Source organism: Salmo trutta, chromosome 33 (genome assembly GCF_901001165.1).
Source record: "Salmo trutta chromosome 33, fSalTru1.1, whole genome shotgun sequence".
Taxonomy (NCBI): domain Eukaryota; kingdom Metazoa; phylum Chordata; class Actinopteri; order Salmoniformes; family Salmonidae; genus Salmo; species Salmo trutta.
This window is the reverse complement of record NC_042989.1, coordinates 27,970,036-27,987,307: the sequence shown is the minus strand read 5'-3', so window position 1 is coordinate 27,987,307 and position 17,272 is coordinate 27,970,036. Positions and strand designations below refer to the sequence as shown.

Here is a 17,272-nt window from a genome sequence, read left to right as displayed (position 1 = left end):
TTTGTGTTTTGATAAGTGTTTTATAATACAGCAAGACATATTTTTACTTGTACATATGAAAGAAATCCCAATACACAACCATTTCTAACTCATTGGGACAAGGCAATAGTGTTTTTCTGAGGTTAGTCTCATGGACTGTCATAATACAATACTTGCTACAATACTTGCGTGATTCATTTTTCATTCATCCTTCGTCGTGATAATGAGATGATCCTAAAGACGCACTGGTGTATGTAACTGTATTAGAATACAGTATGCCTAATGTCTTCAATAAAGTTTGAAAACAAAATAAAAGAACATGCTTGATTATCAAAAACTGAAATCAATCAAATCTAATGACACCTTGGAATATGGAATGGGTTAGATTTCTATGCAATACTGTCCCTTACATCGATAGTATTGTATGGCTTTCTAGAATATACAGGCACTACAATCACAGGTTTTTGTCTGTTCATTAATTTGCATTCATTAAAATTTCCCTAAAATGTATCGTTTGTTCACAAGGCACAGACATACTTTAAAAAACGCAATCCCTTATCTCCATGCTACAATAGCTTCAACAATACGCTGAGATACAATTTGTTGTGCTGAATACAGTACATAGGTAAGCTGTAAGTTTGATTTACACAGTATGTATACTTTGTGATTGAGGGGAACCTTGAGACTGTATATTACTGCCAGGGTTCTCTAACTACTAGAATGGTGTAGTCCATCCCTCCCAGGTGGCCATAGCTTAAAGGCACTCATTAGTTCCTTCACTAGTTCCTTTGTTAGTCAAAGAGCCCAGTGTCCTCATCAGGTTGTCCAGTCCCCACATGTATCCGTCCTCTCGGTTGCCCTCCTGCCAGGGTATGGAGTGGTTCAGAGTCTGTCCCTCTGGTAAAGCTGTAGTCTTGCCAAAGTCAATGAGCCAAACCTCAGCTCGCTCAGTGTGGTCATGAATGAAGAGGAGGGAGCTCCCAATCACCTTGGAGAGAGAAGACTTTTACTCATTACAATAACCACTGGGCATACACTGGTTGAATCAAGTGTTTCCATGTCATTTCAATGAAATTACATTGAACAGATGTGCAATAGACGTTGAATTGACATTTTTGCCCAGTGGGTATTATTTATATTATTTACCGGTAAACCTCATAAAAGCTCTTTAGATGTTTAATATATCTAGTGTGATGAACAAATGTCAACAGAAAACAGGTGCAGATGACCTAAAGCTTCTATATTCACCTCGTGTCTCTTGAAGAACTCAGATGACATCAGGGCTTGTTGAATTTTTGCTAGTTTACTCAGGTAGGAATTCTGTATTAGAGAGGCAATATGATTATTCTGGCTGTAGGGTTGAGAGTTGGGAACCTCCCTTGATAAATTCATAAAATCAATAGAGGTTATATGTCTAGGTCGTTCAATTATATTTGCTATCTGTCATTCCAACAGGATCTACTGTAGTGCATATTGCCATTTGGGTTGCTTATCATATCCAAATATTTACCAATGTGTATCACTTCTCATGAGATCTTACAAAAGGTAGGTCAAGTCAAACCAAAATGTTTGACTGTTCAAGTATTCACTTTACATGAGACAGGTATGTACTGTATGTCTCTATTTCTCAAAAATCAGCAGACCATGCAAACGAATGCAGATGCAACACGAAAACAGGTACAACTAGTAGCTGTCAACCTACTAGTATGTTTGTGTTGTTTGTGGCAAAGTCCCTGAAGACCTGAGTGATATCCTCCTTAGACTGGGTCTTCTTGAAATCCGTATGACACGTCCCGTCAGCTTTCTGAGAGGAGGAACAGTCGATATGTTGATAAGCAGCCCTGTCCACGTGCAACAGGGTCAAGGCTCAGACATTACTTTATTGCATACAGTATGTAATGAACTTCACATGAACAACTGTGCAAAATGAACCATAAAAAAAGTTTTTAGTCTAGGAATAAGCCTTTTGTATATGTTCTGGTTTAAATGAAAAGGGATCTCTGTGGTTGCGTTTTGAGTGAACACGGACTGAATTGCTTCCTTTATGTTGACACTCAGGTTGATACATGGGTACTTGCTTTGATGCCTTCGATGCGGAAGCCCAGTGTGTGTGTGGAGCTGAGGGTCTCTCTCCACTGCATATAGCGGGGTTTGGTGACGGCCCTCTGGAGGTGCTCCTGGGGGCTGGGGGCCTCACTGTCCACCTCCAGCATCTTGTCAAACAGGTCCCTACGGAGCTTAGGCCGCTCTCGGGCTCGCACCAGCTCCTCCTCCAGATACGTCCTGAGGAGAGGACAACAGAGAGAGACACGCTGAGGGGCCATCACACTATTTAGCACCATCACGGCTAAGTGACTTTTCATTTGGTCTTGTTGTGTATGATGATAGCTGAGTGGTATTACAGACAATGGCATGTTATACTTAAGCAATAAGGCCCGAGGGGGTGTGGTATATGGCCAATATACCACGGCTAAGGGTGGTTCTTACGCATGACGCAAAGAGGAGTGCCTGGATACAGCCCTTAGCCGTGGTATATTGGCCATATTCAACAAACCGTAAGGTGCCTTATTGCTGTCATAAACTGCTTACTAACGTAATTAGAGCAGTAAAAATAAATGTTTTGTCATACCCGTGGTATACCACGGCTGTCAGCCAATCAGCATTCAGGGCTCGAACCACCCAGTTTATAATGTGACCTTTGTATGCTTTAGATGGTAGAATTTACTTTCTAAGGTTTCTATTCAACCTGTATCACTGAAGTGTTACAGATTACACAATAGAAATGTAAAGGTAATGTACGATTGATCTGACATATGCAGCGTTTACCGTAATGGAAGTCTCCGCTAACGCGGGAACATTGCCTTTACATTTAAATCACGCTGAAACGCTGAACTTCCGCTATGCGGATTGAATAGAGCCCTAAGTCTTACTTGGTAGAGTCCTACGTTCAGTGAATTTCAGTTTCATTCTGAACTTCCTCTGTATAGTAGTAGGAAGCAAGGAGGAGACTCCAAAGTACCCAGCATGACTGTTAGTTTAACTGGTTGACAGTATGAGTGTTTGTTAGCAGTAGGCGAGAGAGCTTGGGTGGTTGTGTGTGTTTGTCAAAAGGGAGTCACCAGGGACACCCTGTGCCTGCACCCTATCTCCCCACTGTGTGTGTGTGTGTGTGTGTGTGTGTGTGTGTGTGTGTGTGTGTGTGTGTGTGTGTGTGTGTGTGTGTGTGTATGTGTGTGTGTGTGTGTGGTTCTTTCTGGCTGTGTACAGGAAACATGTGGCTCAGTAGTGACGGCCTCTCTGTGTGCCTTGACGCCCCACCGGCTGTATGTGGCAGGAAATCCTCAGAGAACCAGTAACAACAGGTGTTTTATCAAGAGCAAACAGAACAGGTTGACAGCCTGTATGTTCTACTATCAGGAGCACTGATGTGTAAGAGGGATATAGGTAAATTACAGTAGTCCAACAATGATTTGTTAGTATTTCCTCAAAATTGCTTAATCCTCCTAAAAGGCCAGACATGTAGTATTCTACACATTATTATAGAACAGACATACTGCTGCTCCCTACTCACTACTGCTGCTCCGTGCTCCCCTAGCTGCTCCCTACTGCTGCTCCCTACTCACTACTGCTGCTCCGTACTCACCTAGCTGCTCCCTACTCACTACTGCTGCTCCCTACTCACTACTGCTGCTCCGTACTCACCTAGCTGCTCCCTACTCACTACTGCTGCTCCATTCTCACCTTGCTGCTCCGTACTCACTACTGCTGCTCCTTACTCACTACTGCTGCTCCCTACTCACCTAGCTGCTCCCTACTGCTGCTCCGTACTCACCTAGCTGCTCCCTACTGCTGCTCCCTACTCACTACTGCTTCTCACTACTGCTGCTCCGTACTCACCTAGCTGCTCTCTACTCACCTACCTGCTCCTTACTCACTACTGCTGCTCTGTACTCACCTAGCTGCTCCTTACTCACTACTGCTGCTCCGTACTCACCTAGCTGCTCTCTACTCACTACTGCTGCTCCGTACTCACCTAGCTGCTCCTTACTCACTACTGCTGCTCCCTACTCACTACTGCTGCTCCGTACTCACCTAGCTGCTCCCTACTCACTACTGCTGTTCTCTACTCACTACTGCTGCTCCCTACTCACTACTGCTGCTCCGTACTCACCTAGCTGCTCCTTACTCACTACTGCTGCTCCGTACTCACCTAGCTGCTCCCTACTCACTACTGCTGTTCTCTACTCACTACTGCTGCTCCGTACTCACCTAGCTGCTCCCTACTCACTACTGCTGTTCTCTACTCACTACTGCTGCTCCCTACTCACTACTGCTGTTCTCTACTCACTACTGCTGCTCCCTACTCACTACTGCTGTTCTCTACTCCCTACTGCTGCTCCCTACTCACCTAGCTGCTCCCTACTCACTACTGCTGCTCCCTACTCACTACTGTTGCTCCCTACTCACTACTGCTGCTCCCTTACCTCACTCCCATCTTGCAGTCCATGACACTGGGTCTATCAAAGTTGACTAGTAGATCAGTCATATGTAGGAAGGGATCCCCATCCCTCTCCACCACACCATAATATCCTGGTACAAAGTCCTGGAGCACGTCTCCCTGCAGACTCTCAAAACACAGCTCCTCATTCTTACAGAACTTCTTCAGAATGGTGCCTTCGCCGCCTGCTTTGAAATTACCTGGAAAAGATAAGCACTGACACACTGACATTCCACAGCAAACCACTAACGACTGACATTTTCAGATGGAATCTGACATTGTGTGTAATGGGTTACTATTGTATCAAAGTGGCCAGTAGTATACAGTACTGTCTGTGTCGTGTGCTTTATCTTGTGTGGAAGATGTACAGTACACATCATCTTACATTAGTGCTTGGTTCTTGGTATGCTGCTGTGATAGGTGAGGGATCACGTCCATGGTGACTGTGTTTTACCTTTGTGTCCAGCTAGTTGAACCCAGGACAGGTTTCTTCTTTGTGGGGAAAGAAAAGGCCAGTTGACGATAGTCTTTATCTTCCACCAGGGTTTGCTCTGCTGAAGAAGGACCAAGCACAGGAAAAGTCAGCTTTACCTCTATGGAGTATCTGTCTCATTATTAACCAGGCAGAGACACTGTCCTCAATCCAGCGCTCAACAGTAGGCTGTATGTAAATGAAGTTGTACAACGATAATGATCTTGGATAATGATCATGTTTTGAATTCAGTTGATGACGGACAGCTGTCTAAATCACTTGGCCACTGTTACTTGGGTCATCGCTACTGTACATCACTAACCCTAGCTTCATGTCCTCGTCCAGGCTCAACTCTAATCCTAGCCTCAAACCCTGACCCTTAACCCTGGCTTCATCCGCAAACATATTAGTCTCTTTGCTACATGTCATTTCTGTGGAACTCACATTTCCCTACCAGCTGCTGTGTATAGTCGCACTTGACTGACTTGCTGTTGCCATGTGATTTGCATTAAGACACAGTCATGGAGATCTTGTTCAACGAGATCTGGATGATTCAGGCATAGAAATGATGACTTTGTTTCCCTATGTGTGATGAGATGTTGAGTGAGTCACACATCATGTTCACAGCAGACATGCTTCACAGACAGAAAAGTACTTAGGAAGGTGCTTGATGACACAGAGATGATACATGTTCTTTTTTAGATAGATTTCACCATAGCTAGATGTACAGTGATTTAGGGTTACGACTAAGACAGAGGTCGGAGGTCACTATTCAGTATGCTGAGATTGCAGTAAAAGGAAATAAAGCCCTGGTCATTGGATTCGGTGAAAAAAATGACTCATTCTGTTGAGTGTACACACTCAAAACCAATAACAGACCCCACAGCCACTTTGAAATGTCAAGTGGTATGCTCCACTCACTTGTTGATGTGGTGTATAAAGTTCAATTGTTGTTGTAATAATAGTCGGCTGTGTGGGTGTCATATTTCCACACAGGCCTCCAACACTCTCTCAGGCACATAACCAATAGTAATAGTGACAACCTATTAATCAACATGTATTTTTAAAAAGCCCTGTGCTCTGTCAAGATCAAGAAATATGAACATATAGTCCTTCCATTTGTGGCTACACAGTTATTCTAAAAAAGTAGTGTAAAAGCTGAAGTAGAATTTGAAGTAGAACGTGTTTCAATTCCTGAAAATAAATGCTACATTTTAACTGTATGAGGTGTGTTCTCTCACAAACTACAATACAACGCAATGTTTGTAAAAATGTTTATTCCTATAACCCTCTAGATAACACATTCCTGGTTAGTTCTGGGACACACCTTACTTTGTAAAGCCGGGCCTAATGTGGTTGACAGACTGACCGCAAATAAGGCGTCTTCAATCAGCTGCAAATAGAGCCTACTACATAATGACTAGACCAATTACAATGTCATACCAGTAACAAAAACAGGAACAAGGGAGTAATAATAGTGTATGAGTCATTCAAGCTGTTGATTCACTCAATACTGTATGATTCACTCAAGCTGTTGATTCACTCAATACTGTATGATTCACTCAAGCTGTTGATTCACTCAATACTGTATGATTCACTCGGTTTCTCAGCCTGGCACATTCTAATATGAGCATGCATAAGCATACGCGTATTTCACAAATTGCTAGCATCAATAAATGTGATGTCATAAAAATTCAAACCTCTTTTTCACTACAAGTCACTGTCATACTAGAAATACAGAGAGCGGGTAACCTAGTGTACAAAGTAGGACTTTTCTTTCTGTGTTGAAAGGTCAATACCTAAATGTCAATGTGGCTGAAATTGGCACACAACCATTTGTCATAGACTCATAGGACTATGGGGGTGGCTTGTACTGCAAGTGTGGGGGCTGACTGGACACTTTATCTGCTATAAACAAAGGGTATAGAGAGTTAATGCAATCTCTATTTTCAGAACAGAGAGCCACTTTTTTCCATTACCATTGTTTGTTTTGAATGACTAGAAAGATCAATAAAAAGGTTGGGTATGAGAGCTTTTCAAGTGGCCTGTCATACTGACCTGCCCCTGTTGAAACACTGAACACTGAGCAGTGAGCACCACAATGTACACAGCCTTCCCTTCCAGCAGGGCCAGGCGATGTGTATTCAGTGTGTTTAAAGGAAGTTGACAGCTAAGAGCCTTCTATGGAGATGGCTGAGCATAGCTCTGAAGAGTTACACAGAGGTACAAAGACACTGATGTCAGAGACAAAGTCAAATATGGCTTCTGACAACCAGCAGATACAGAGGCCTTAGAAGTCGTACGTGTTTTTTACGTTCACAAGTGACATTATTTGAAAACTTTGTTGGATCATCATATACACAGCAAAATCTTCAGTGTTAAAAAAAAAACACTGAAATTGTTGAGTCTGTGGACCCCTATAGACATCAGAACAATGTTAAATTAACACACTGCTTAGTGTAAAGCCAAATATTTCCCACAGTGCCTTACCTTTCGAGTCCTGAGGTATGAACTTTTATGCACTCATAACTGACCTTTGTACCAATACAGTGAAAAGTGTTTGTACCCCTTTAGGAAAAAATCTAAACCTTTTTTTCTGAGCGTGTAATATAATGACCTGAAATTCATGGTTTATAGGCCACATCAGGCCTGCAAGTCACATTATGCTGGTTTAGGGAAAGGGGATACCTAGTCAGTTGCACAACTGAATGCATTCAACTGAAATGTGTCTTCCACATTTAACCCAACCCCTCTGAATCAGAGATTGCAAGGTGCAAGGTGCAAGGTGATGTGAAAATCCTATAGGAATCCAGCCAGTGTGGGGATATCCAACATTTAGAATTTTGTATCATACACAACCTGTATTCAAAATGACTGCCAGGGTTGGGAAGGCTAAGCTATGAGACTACCTAAAGCATCTAAACTGGGACAACCATTTCAGTAATGGGTGCAGCAATAATTCTAAGTAACATATTTGATTTGTTTAGAATATGTTGTCATTTATATTTGAGTAGCATAAGATTAATTGATTTAACACTCACATTTTTGTTTTTTTAACACTGGAGAATTTGCTGTGTTGGTATTCACAGCTACTTTTAAGTTCTAGGGTTTAAAACTACTGTATTGTCCTGAAATCACAACTGTATCACTACTTTATCAATGCAAGTCATCAGTCAAGTGTTGAAGTCAAATACAGCACCACCCTCAGTCCTCCTGAATCATAGGTCAGGTGTACAGCAGCGCCTGTATTCTGTGCTATAAGACAATGGTAAAACAAGATGGCCGCCTCAGACGAGAGACCAGGGTGATTTCAAACTTTTTGAAGACCATCATACATGAAGGGAGTATACTCAATTAAAGGAAAATTCCACCCCAAAACTAACTTTTGACATTTATTTCATTAGTCCATTGTTGACATAGTCCCAAAATGTTTTGCTTGTTAGCACTCAAGTTTTCAAGATATGTAACTTTCAAAATAAATAAATAATTTTGCATCATATAATGCTGAGTTTTGCATCACATGATGCAAAATCCATCATACAGGGATGATTTCTGTATTTTGAAAGTTACATATCTTGAAAACTTGAGTACTGACAAGCAAAACATTTTGGGACTATGTCAACAATGGACTAATGGAACAAATACCAAAATATTGTTTTTGGGTGGAGTTTTCCTTTAATATGGGGGGGTAATCTAATTCCTTTCCACTTCTGTGTTGTCTCACAGACAACTCGGTTCATGTCTGAAGATTACCTTTAAGATAGGCCAATAGTTAGCTATCTGACATGATCACAAACAAGTCAAAATAAACCATTAGAGTACCGTGTCTGTAATTACCCAAGTGATCAGCGCTAACTTATGACTTGGCTCTTGATTAGCTTTGAAAAATCCTTTCACGTTTCTAAATGTGCCGTTTTTCACTTAGGGTGAATGTTTGCAATATAAAGATGAAAACGTTACTGAGATCCTAAAAACAACTGATTATACCAGTATCCCATGTACTGTATGTGGCTTAATTTCTTGTGTATGAAGGGGTTGTAGACTAATACATTAAGGAAAGGATGTTTAATACAGTCATCAGAAGGCTTACTCCCATTAAAGAATGAAGAAGCACTTCATATAAATCAGAGAAGAGACATGTGTTTACAGTTATCTTACGACACAGTGCTGAACTATAACCTAGCCCTTCCTCTCCTTTAGGCTCCTTGGCTAATTTAACCTAATAAACACTCAAGATAGTGCTTGTTGAGCTCTTTGAAAGCATGCAGGTCAATACATATAATACATGTGATCAAATAACCACCTCAATGTTATTACTTTAGACTTTAGGGAATTACACCCTGCTTTAAGATATTTTCTATATATTGGCTGCACTGTGATTTGAAGTTCAGAACAAATCTAGAAACTTTTCAACAACCTTTAAAATTGTTTTTCATCCAAACATGGTAGTGTACTTGGAAAATATTGTAGATCGATTATTACTTTATACAGAAAAGTTTACTCAGTCATAATAACCCAAAAACTTTAGACCAGATCTGATGTATGCTAGTAGACAATAATCCCTTATCTCTACGCATGTAATGCTCTCAGATTATCACAGATCAGACATTTCAGCAACGGAAAAAGAGCACCACCAACTGGTGGTGGTATCCAAAGAGGCGCATCAGTACAACTGTCCCAGAAGAGGACGTTAGGAACACCAGTTAGGAAGTCCAGGGTGGAGGCTTGTCCATATGAAAAGGTCCAAATGTGATTTGATGTGGAGGACAGGAATTCACATAGCTTGTCTCAACCTGCCCTCCTACTGGAAACAACTAAAGAGTTCAGGGGCAGACGTAGCAGGCATAAAAGAAACGCCTGAAACTAGATCCCCTACATACTGGTCTTGACGAGAAGATAAACAACTGTCGGGGGAGGTTCTCTTCTGCACTGTTCAACCAATCCAGTAAATGTGGAGGAGTTAAGATGGAGTATCGCTGGTTTTCCTTTTGTAGTCTGTGATTGTCTGTAGACCCTGCCACATACGTCTCGTGTCTGAGCCATTGAGTTACGACTCCACTTTGTCTCTATACTGACATTTTGCTTGTTTGACTGCCTTGCAGAGGGAATAACTACAGTGTGTGTATTCGGTCATATTCCCGGTGACCTTCCCATGGTTAAATGTGGTGGTTCGCGCTTTCAGTTTTGCGTGAATGCCGCCATCTTTCCACGGTTTCTGGTTAGGGTAGGTTTTAATAGTTGTGGTCAGATTTGCCGAAAGGAGGGCGGGGGAGGGCCTTGAATGCATCGAGGAAGTTAGAGAAGCAGTAATCCAGTGTTTTTCCAGCGCGAGTGCTACTGTCGATGTGCTGATAGAATTTAGCTAGCCTTGTTCTCAAATTTGCTTTGTTAAAATCTCCAGCTACAATAAATGCAGCCTCAGGATATATGGTTTCCAGTTTGCATAAAGTACATTGAAGTTCCTTGAGGGCCGTCGTGGTATCGGCTTGAGGGGGGATATAAAAGGGAGTGACAATAACCGAAGAGAATTCTCTTGGGAGGTAATACGGTCAGCATTTGATTGTGAGGAATTCTAGGTCAGGTGAACAAAAGGACTTGAGTTCCTGTATGTTGTTACAATTACACCATGAGCCGTTACAAATACACCCCTGCCAAAACCAGTTTCTCCAAAACCAGGCGAGTTCCAGCAGGCTCCCTAGCAACCTCCCTAGCAATGGAGCTGTGAATTACCCTCTACTGCAGGACAATAGTCAGTCTCTTGTCAGGAGATGGTAACCTACTTGATGCAGCCTGATATCACAAAGTTTTTGTCTTCAAAACAGGCTGCAGGGTAGAAGAAGGGTTTTCAACAGCCACCCCAAATGTATGTAGTACATTTTTAATACAGCAAAACCCTCCAGTTGCTGCCCCGTGAAGGCCCTAATCTGGTCCGGGAAGTGGATCCTGGTGCTGAATCTGGAACGTAAGCTTGGGCGGTATCCAGATTGCCATACCTTCATAACGACATAGTGCCATACTGGGATTTGCGGTAATACCGGCACTGTGTTATTTTCAAACCCCACTCTGCCTCTGTAATCCAAAGGTTAGCAATGCTAACGAGTACATGTAAAATCCCATAGAGAATGCTAACTAAATGCTAATGAGCGCATTGCGGACATTTTACACCGTATCTGACTTAAACTATTTTCAGGATAGACATCCCAGCTCATAAAGTTATATAAGTAACTCAAAAATGCTACTCAGTTGGCAGCACGGACAAAATACATATTCGATAGCAATGCACTTGCGCCAGGAGGGTGTTCTCTGCTGTTACCAAGTGAAGCTAGATTTTGGAAGAAGCTAACAATTTAGCTAGATAGCTTGCTACTAAATTAGCAAACCAAATGCACAACTTCAGAGCATTGCGCACATTCTAGACAGGTAACTTAATAGTTATAAGATATGTAGCTGGGAAACATTTAGTGTCACGTCTGTACCCCGGTACACAAGCCTAGTGAAATGGCTTGGGCCTCTGTGGCAGTCGCTGGTCTGGCTGCATCACTGTCATCAGGTTGGCTGACTGGAACGCTTTGGACGACATGGCTGGGTGCAGCTCTGGAAAATGCTCGGCTGTCTCAAGAAATGGGAATGGGAGCCGTGGAGGCCGGGTTGGTTCCAGCGTCGGCATAGGCGCGTGAATGGATGCCTGTCATGGCATCGGTGCGAGTGGCAGGCCTGGGGTCAACTCTGGCAGCTGCTGGAAGGACTGGCGCACAGGGGGCTGCATGGCTGGTTGAAGCTCAGGGTTCTGTGTTTCTGGCTGGACATGGTGGAGTCCTTGTGGCCATCTGATAGGCCAAGGCACTGGCGAAGGCACAGGCTGAAGAACCTCCTGGGGAGCTGGTGACCACCTGACATGCTGGAGTCCGGGTGGCGGCTGAACTAGCTGGCGGGCCAAGCCGGGACCAAGCCATCTGAGGCTGCTGCACTGCCTGGTACACAGGATAAAGTTTGTTGGTTCTGTGGTACTCGGCATTGGGGAACTGCCAGTAACCAGATGTAGGTAGTGGAGCTGGTGGCTGCTGGACAGGAGCGGGACTCTGGATGGGCGCTGCAAGGTTTCTGTGTCTGTGTCTTGCTTTCAGGGCCGTAGCTACACGCAGTTGAAGTCTGAAGTTTACATACACCTTAGCCAAGTACATTTAAACTCAGTTTTTCACAATTCCTGACATTTAATCCTAGTAAAAAATCCCTGTCTTAGGTCAATTAGTATTTGGTGGCATTGCCTTTAAAATGTTTAAATTGGGTTAAACGTTTCGGGTAGCTTTCCACAAAAAGTTGGGTGAATTTTGGCCCATTCCTCCTGACAGAGCTGGTGTAACTGAGTCAGGTTTGTAGGCCTCCTTGCTTGCACACGCTTTTTCAGGTCTGCCCACACATTTTCTATAGGATTGAGGTCAGGGCTTTGTCACTCCAAAACCTTAACTTTGTTGTCCTTAAGACATTTTGCCACAACTTTGGAAGTATGCGTGGGATCATTGTCCATTTGGAAGACCCATTTGCGACCAAGCTTTAACTTCCTGACTGATGTCTTGAGATGTTGCTTCAATATATCTACAGAATTTTCCTTTCTCATGATGCCATCTATTTTGTGAAGTGCTCCAGTCCCTCCTGCAGCAAAGCACCACCACAACATGACGCTGCCACCCCCGTGCTTCACAGTTGGGATAGTGTTCTTCGGCTTGCAAGCCTCCCCCTTTATCCTCCAAACATTACGATGGTCATTATGACAAAACAGTTCTATTTTTGTTTCATCAGACCAGAGGGCATTTCTCCAAAAAGTACGATCTTTGTCCCCATGTGCAGTTGCAAACCGTAGTCTGGCTTTTTTATGGCGGTTTTGGAGCAGTGGCTTCTTCCTTGCTGAGCGGCCTTTCAGGTTATGTCGATATAGGACTCGTTTTACTGTGGATATAGATACTTGTGTACCTGTTTCTCCAGCATCTTCACAAGGTCCTTTGTTGTTGTTCTGGGAATGATTTGGACTTTTCGCACCAAAGTACGTTAATCTCTAGGAGACAGAACCCATCTCCTTCTTGAGCGGTATGATGACTGCAAGGTCCCATGGTGTTTATACTATTGTTTCTACAGATGAACATGGTACCTTCAGGCATTTGGAAATTGTTCCCAAGGATGAACCAGACTTGTGGAGGTCTACAATTTATTTTCTGAGGTCTTGGCTGATTTCTTTTGATTTTCCCATTATGTCAAGCAAAGAGGCACTGAGTTTGAAGGTAGGCCTTGAAATACATCCACAGGTACACCTCCAATTGAATCAAATGATGTCAATTAGCCTATCAGAAGCTTCTAAAGCCATGACATCATTTTCTAGAATTCTCCGAGCTGTTTAAAGGCACAGTCAACTTAGTGTAGGTAAGCTTCTGATCCACTGGAATTGTGATACAGTGAATTATAAGTGAAATAATCTGTCTGTAACGAATTGTTGGAAAAATTACTTGTGTCATGCACAAAGTAGATGTCCTAACCGACTTGCCAAAACTATAGTTTGTTAACAAGAAATTTGTGGAGTGGTTGAAAAACAAGTTTTAATGACTCCAACCTAAGTGTATGTAAACTTCTGACTTCAACTGTATTTGCACTGGTCCGGACCTCTGTAATTGTTTAATTTATAAATATATATTTTGTATTTAGCTTTTTTTAGGAACTCAGTCGGGTCTCAACTTACTGTTGAGAGTTAGAATAGTAGAATACATAAGGTGCAACTTTGAAACTTGGTTGTGCATCAGCAGATTTCCTCTTGTTATGTCACCCAATGACAGTCACTCAATTAGCCCATGGCCTTGTCAGTTAACATTTGTTAGATTGGTTAATTAGTCTACTTAGTCTAGCCAAACTTGTAGTAATCATGGCCGAATTACCATCTAGGCACCTGCCCTGGGGCCCTGACCTCCAGAGAGCCCCCATTACTTTTGTTAGTCACTCTCACTCAGATATCATATTAACATGGCATAAGTCATGGCAAAATGTGTCAAATTGCAGGAAAATCTAGCTGTAAAACTGCACCAAAAATAGTTATGTAAAGCTAACTTTTTTTTTCTGCTAACAGATCTCTCTGTACTTAAATTAGAGTTTTCAATCCCGGTGCTGAAATAATGTGAGTTAATGGGTAGCAGCTAATTGCATAGCTAAAAGGATATGTGTTTGTAGATGGACTGAGGTGAATGAACCTGCATCAGCCAAGGTGATAATGCTGGGGGAAATGTTTCTTGATTTTGCTATTCTCCACATAGTTTCTGGGAGTTTTAAAATTGTATAGAAATAAAGTGAATGAACTTCAACTCCCGCCTCCCACTGGAATTTCCGGTCCGCCTCTTCTCACACGACATGTACGCCTGGGCTGGGGCATGCGGCATGAACTGCATCCTGTCACTATTGGTCATAACCCTGGACAATTGTTCCTATTCGGCTCGAAGGACCATGACAAAGAGCGTTGGTGGTCTTGAAAGAGGTGCCGGTTCAAATCATAGGTACAACTGTCCCAGCATCCCGGTTAGAGGACATAGAATGACCAGTAGGAGACAGATACACAGTTCACACGTTTATTACCACACTACAGACACACATGGCAAACAAAAATGAGTAAAGGTGGAAGTGATAGTGGTTTATTGTCAGTGACACACTAAACACCAGTTAGGAAGTCAATGGCGGAGGATTGTCAATATGAAAAGGTCCAGATATGAGTTGATATGGAGCAGTGCTACCCAACCCTGGTCTTTAAGTACCCCCAGCAGTACACATTTTTATTGTAACCCTTGGACAAGCACACCTCATTCTACTAATCATCAAGCCCTGAATGAATTGAATGAAGTGTGAATTTCCCCCTACTGCAGCACAACAAGTCAGGCTCTGGTCAGGGGATGATAACCTACGTGATGCAGCTTGAGGTCACAAAGTGTCTGTCTCTGAAGACAGGCTGAGGGAGGAGGGTTTTCTAGTAACTACACACAGTGATTGGATGTTTTTACTACTACTAGTTACTTCAATGATACAAAGTTTGTATAACATTCACCAGTAAATCTTGTTTTACATTAGCCTCAGGCTGACTGGTAGATCATGGTCAGACTGGGACCGGAATTCCGTCTTGGCATTTCTAACACACCGGACCATTTTTTCCTTGAGGCCCCCATTATTAGCCAGATCTTGATCATTTTGCACAAAAAAAAAATAGCAAGTTAGACAGGCCCACTTGGCAAAAGATTGACCAGCCATTTGACCAGCCAGTCTGCCCCCGGTTAGAATAGAATCCAATAGAATATAAGAGAATAGGCTAACTATTTCCCCCCAGAGTTACAGTGCTCTGTTGGGTGTAATTACAACGTAACAACAATATTACTGTATTTGAATGAAGAATAGTCTATACTCACTTCACTCGTGTCCTCACACAAATGTTCTAAAGTGATATTTCCCTTGCTCTTTGTCTCGTTGTCACTCAGAATGTCATCCTCTGACTCTTCCAACATGATGGAGGAACCTGTTGAGGAGATTGACGAGTTTGACATTTTCCGTCGCAGAGAACCTTCCACATCAGCCCAGTCCTCCTGCTGGATCTCCCGCGAGCAGCCTCCATCTGGGGTTATTGTCACCTGCGGTACACGGAGCGACTCCATCATAGTAGTTTGCACTTGAGTGGAGTTAAACTCAGATAACCTTACTTCTTTCATTTGGCAGAGTTCATCGCGAAGCTCAGATGCTCTGCGGCTTGTTCTGCGCTCTTTAACGAACCCATCACTAATACCAGCGCCAGACAGCCCTGCCTCCTTGGAGGACTTTCGCCTCTTCTCTCTCTCCTTCGGCATTCGACTGATGAACGCGAGCGAGTGTTCACAACCGACGCGGTGTTATCAAAATTGTACGGCGCTACGATTGAATTTAACCGCACTCAATCAAACGTAGCCATCTCAATACAGTAGGCCAAATATTTTGGAGTCCAAGTTTCAGTGTATTAAATATTGTGCAATACTGCAATAGGTTTTCCTCTGTTTAGGCCACTGTCCGATAAAAGCGAGACGTTTCAGGCGGTCATCATCGGCGGTCCAATTTGCTGACTGGTGTTTTGGGGAACCCCTTTCCTTAGCTCACATCTCGTCGACAGTGTTAGCCAAAAACACACGCTTTTATCTTCCGCATTGTTTTTGTCTCTCTTCCTGGCTGAAGTATATGGGCAGTGCAATCCGGTATCCTTGGGACGCCCATAAACACTAAACCTTAACTCCCACCCGAACCTTTACCGTAACCATTTTAAATATCAACTGCAATGGGGTAGGGGCGTCCTAAGGATCCCGCATAGCAAACCTGTTATTTTGAGTTTTCACGTTACTTCCTCATTCAGTCTTGCACTCTGCAAAATAGATATCACCCACTGCGCATAAGCGGTAGAGGGCCAAAACAGGCTACACCTGTTCCAGCTGTTGTAGTTGTCAACTGAACAAAATCAAGTGGGGTTCAAATCTCTCACTGAAAAACTATGATGTTGAATGAGCCATATTTTCACTGTAGCTGCGCAAACAAAGGCAAGACAAAGTTAATGTAACCCAAACTGAATTGATGTTAATATTTCACTCAGAAGATTAATGAGTCGCCATCAAGAACTGTCTCAGGAACCTTACTGATTTATAATGGCATGATTTATATTTAACCCACTGGGCACACGGTGGTTGAATCAAAGTTCTTTTCACGTAATTTCAATGAAATGTCATTGAACCAACGTGGAATAGACGTTGAATTGACGTCTGTGCCCAGGGGGGGAAATATGAGACGAGGGAAACTGCAATATCAAGTCTTTAACATGTCGTGGTATGGCTGCAGACAGCAGACAGTAGCGATATGGTACACTGTTGTTAGCTCACTGACCGTAGATAGTATTCCTGGGTGTGTGTGTTCTGTGTATACATTAACTTCCAGTCAATCCTATCCTATCAGAGTATTACTTTAGGACAGTGGTCAACATCTGGTCGCTCTCTAATGCATTCTTAGTCGATCACCAAACATTTCTTTAAAAACTCAAAAGATGAAGCCTTGCGTTCCTATTTGTTATTCGTTTCGCGCGGTTGTCGGTAGTTGCACTTGATTCAGAAGCCCTAGCGCCGTGAAGGAGAAGTGTTCCCATTTTGACCCATTTCATGTGTCTGAAGGTAGAACTCCGTCTCCCCGCTAGCCCCAGAGAGCAAATCAAGTGCACCTATACGACTACCGCTGGCCAATCAGATAGCTCAGAATACGGTGTCTGCACAGTTTCTGGAGCCATCGACTGTAAAAAGAAGCTT

The 17,272-nt window shown here is 42.9% G+C and overlaps 1 protein-coding gene and 1 long non-coding RNA gene across 3 annotated transcripts; both read right to left on the bottom strand.

Moving 5' to 3' along the window:
• Positions 1 to 4: 4 nt before the first annotated feature.
• Positions 5 to 16,372, bottom strand: itpka (inositol-trisphosphate 3-kinase A). 2 transcript variants are annotated; one of them, XM_029730541.1, is made up of 7 exons: positions 15,374 to 16,372; positions 4,932 to 5,028; positions 4,464 to 4,677; positions 2,058 to 2,262; positions 1,682 to 1,783; positions 1,228 to 1,299; positions 5 to 967 (listed from the first exon to the last, which is right to left on the bottom strand). In XM_029730541.1, the coding sequence occupies exons 1-7, from the start codon at positions 15,803 to 15,805 to the stop codon at positions 734 to 736; spliced, it is 1,356 nt and encodes a 451-aa protein (XP_029586401.1). In that variant the 5' UTR covers positions 15,806 to 16,372; the 3' UTR covers positions 5 to 733. The 2 variants fall into 2 exon arrangements, with proteins under 2 accessions (XP_029586401.1, XP_029586400.1); XM_029730540.1 differs by having other exon boundaries at positions 4,932 to 5,031; positions 15,374 to 16,370.
• Positions 3,039 to 4,454, bottom strand: LOC115172791 (uncharacterized). The gene is made up of 2 exons (XR_003871491.1): positions 3,900 to 4,454; positions 3,039 to 3,685 (listed from the first exon to the last, which is right to left on the bottom strand). It is a non-coding gene; the product is annotated as an uncharacterized LOC115172791 (long non-coding RNA).
• Positions 16,373 to 17,272: the final 900 nt, after the last annotated feature.

Excerpts from the sequence above, each read along its gene's own strand:
- itpka (XM_029730540.1), bottom strand. The coding sequence starts at position 15,805 with ATGCCGAAGGAGAGAGAGAAGAGGCGAAAGTCCTCCAAGGAGGCAGGG. Across the intron at positions 5,032-15,373 it reads TGTGTGAGGACACGAGTGAA|CAGAGCAAACCCTGGTGGAA; the intron begins GTGAGTATAGAC and ends GTCCTTCTTCAG. Across the intron at positions 2,263-4,463 it reads GACTGCAAGATGGGAGTGAG|GACGTATCTGGAGGAGGAGC; the intron begins GTAAGGGAGCAG and ends TCCTCTCCTCAG.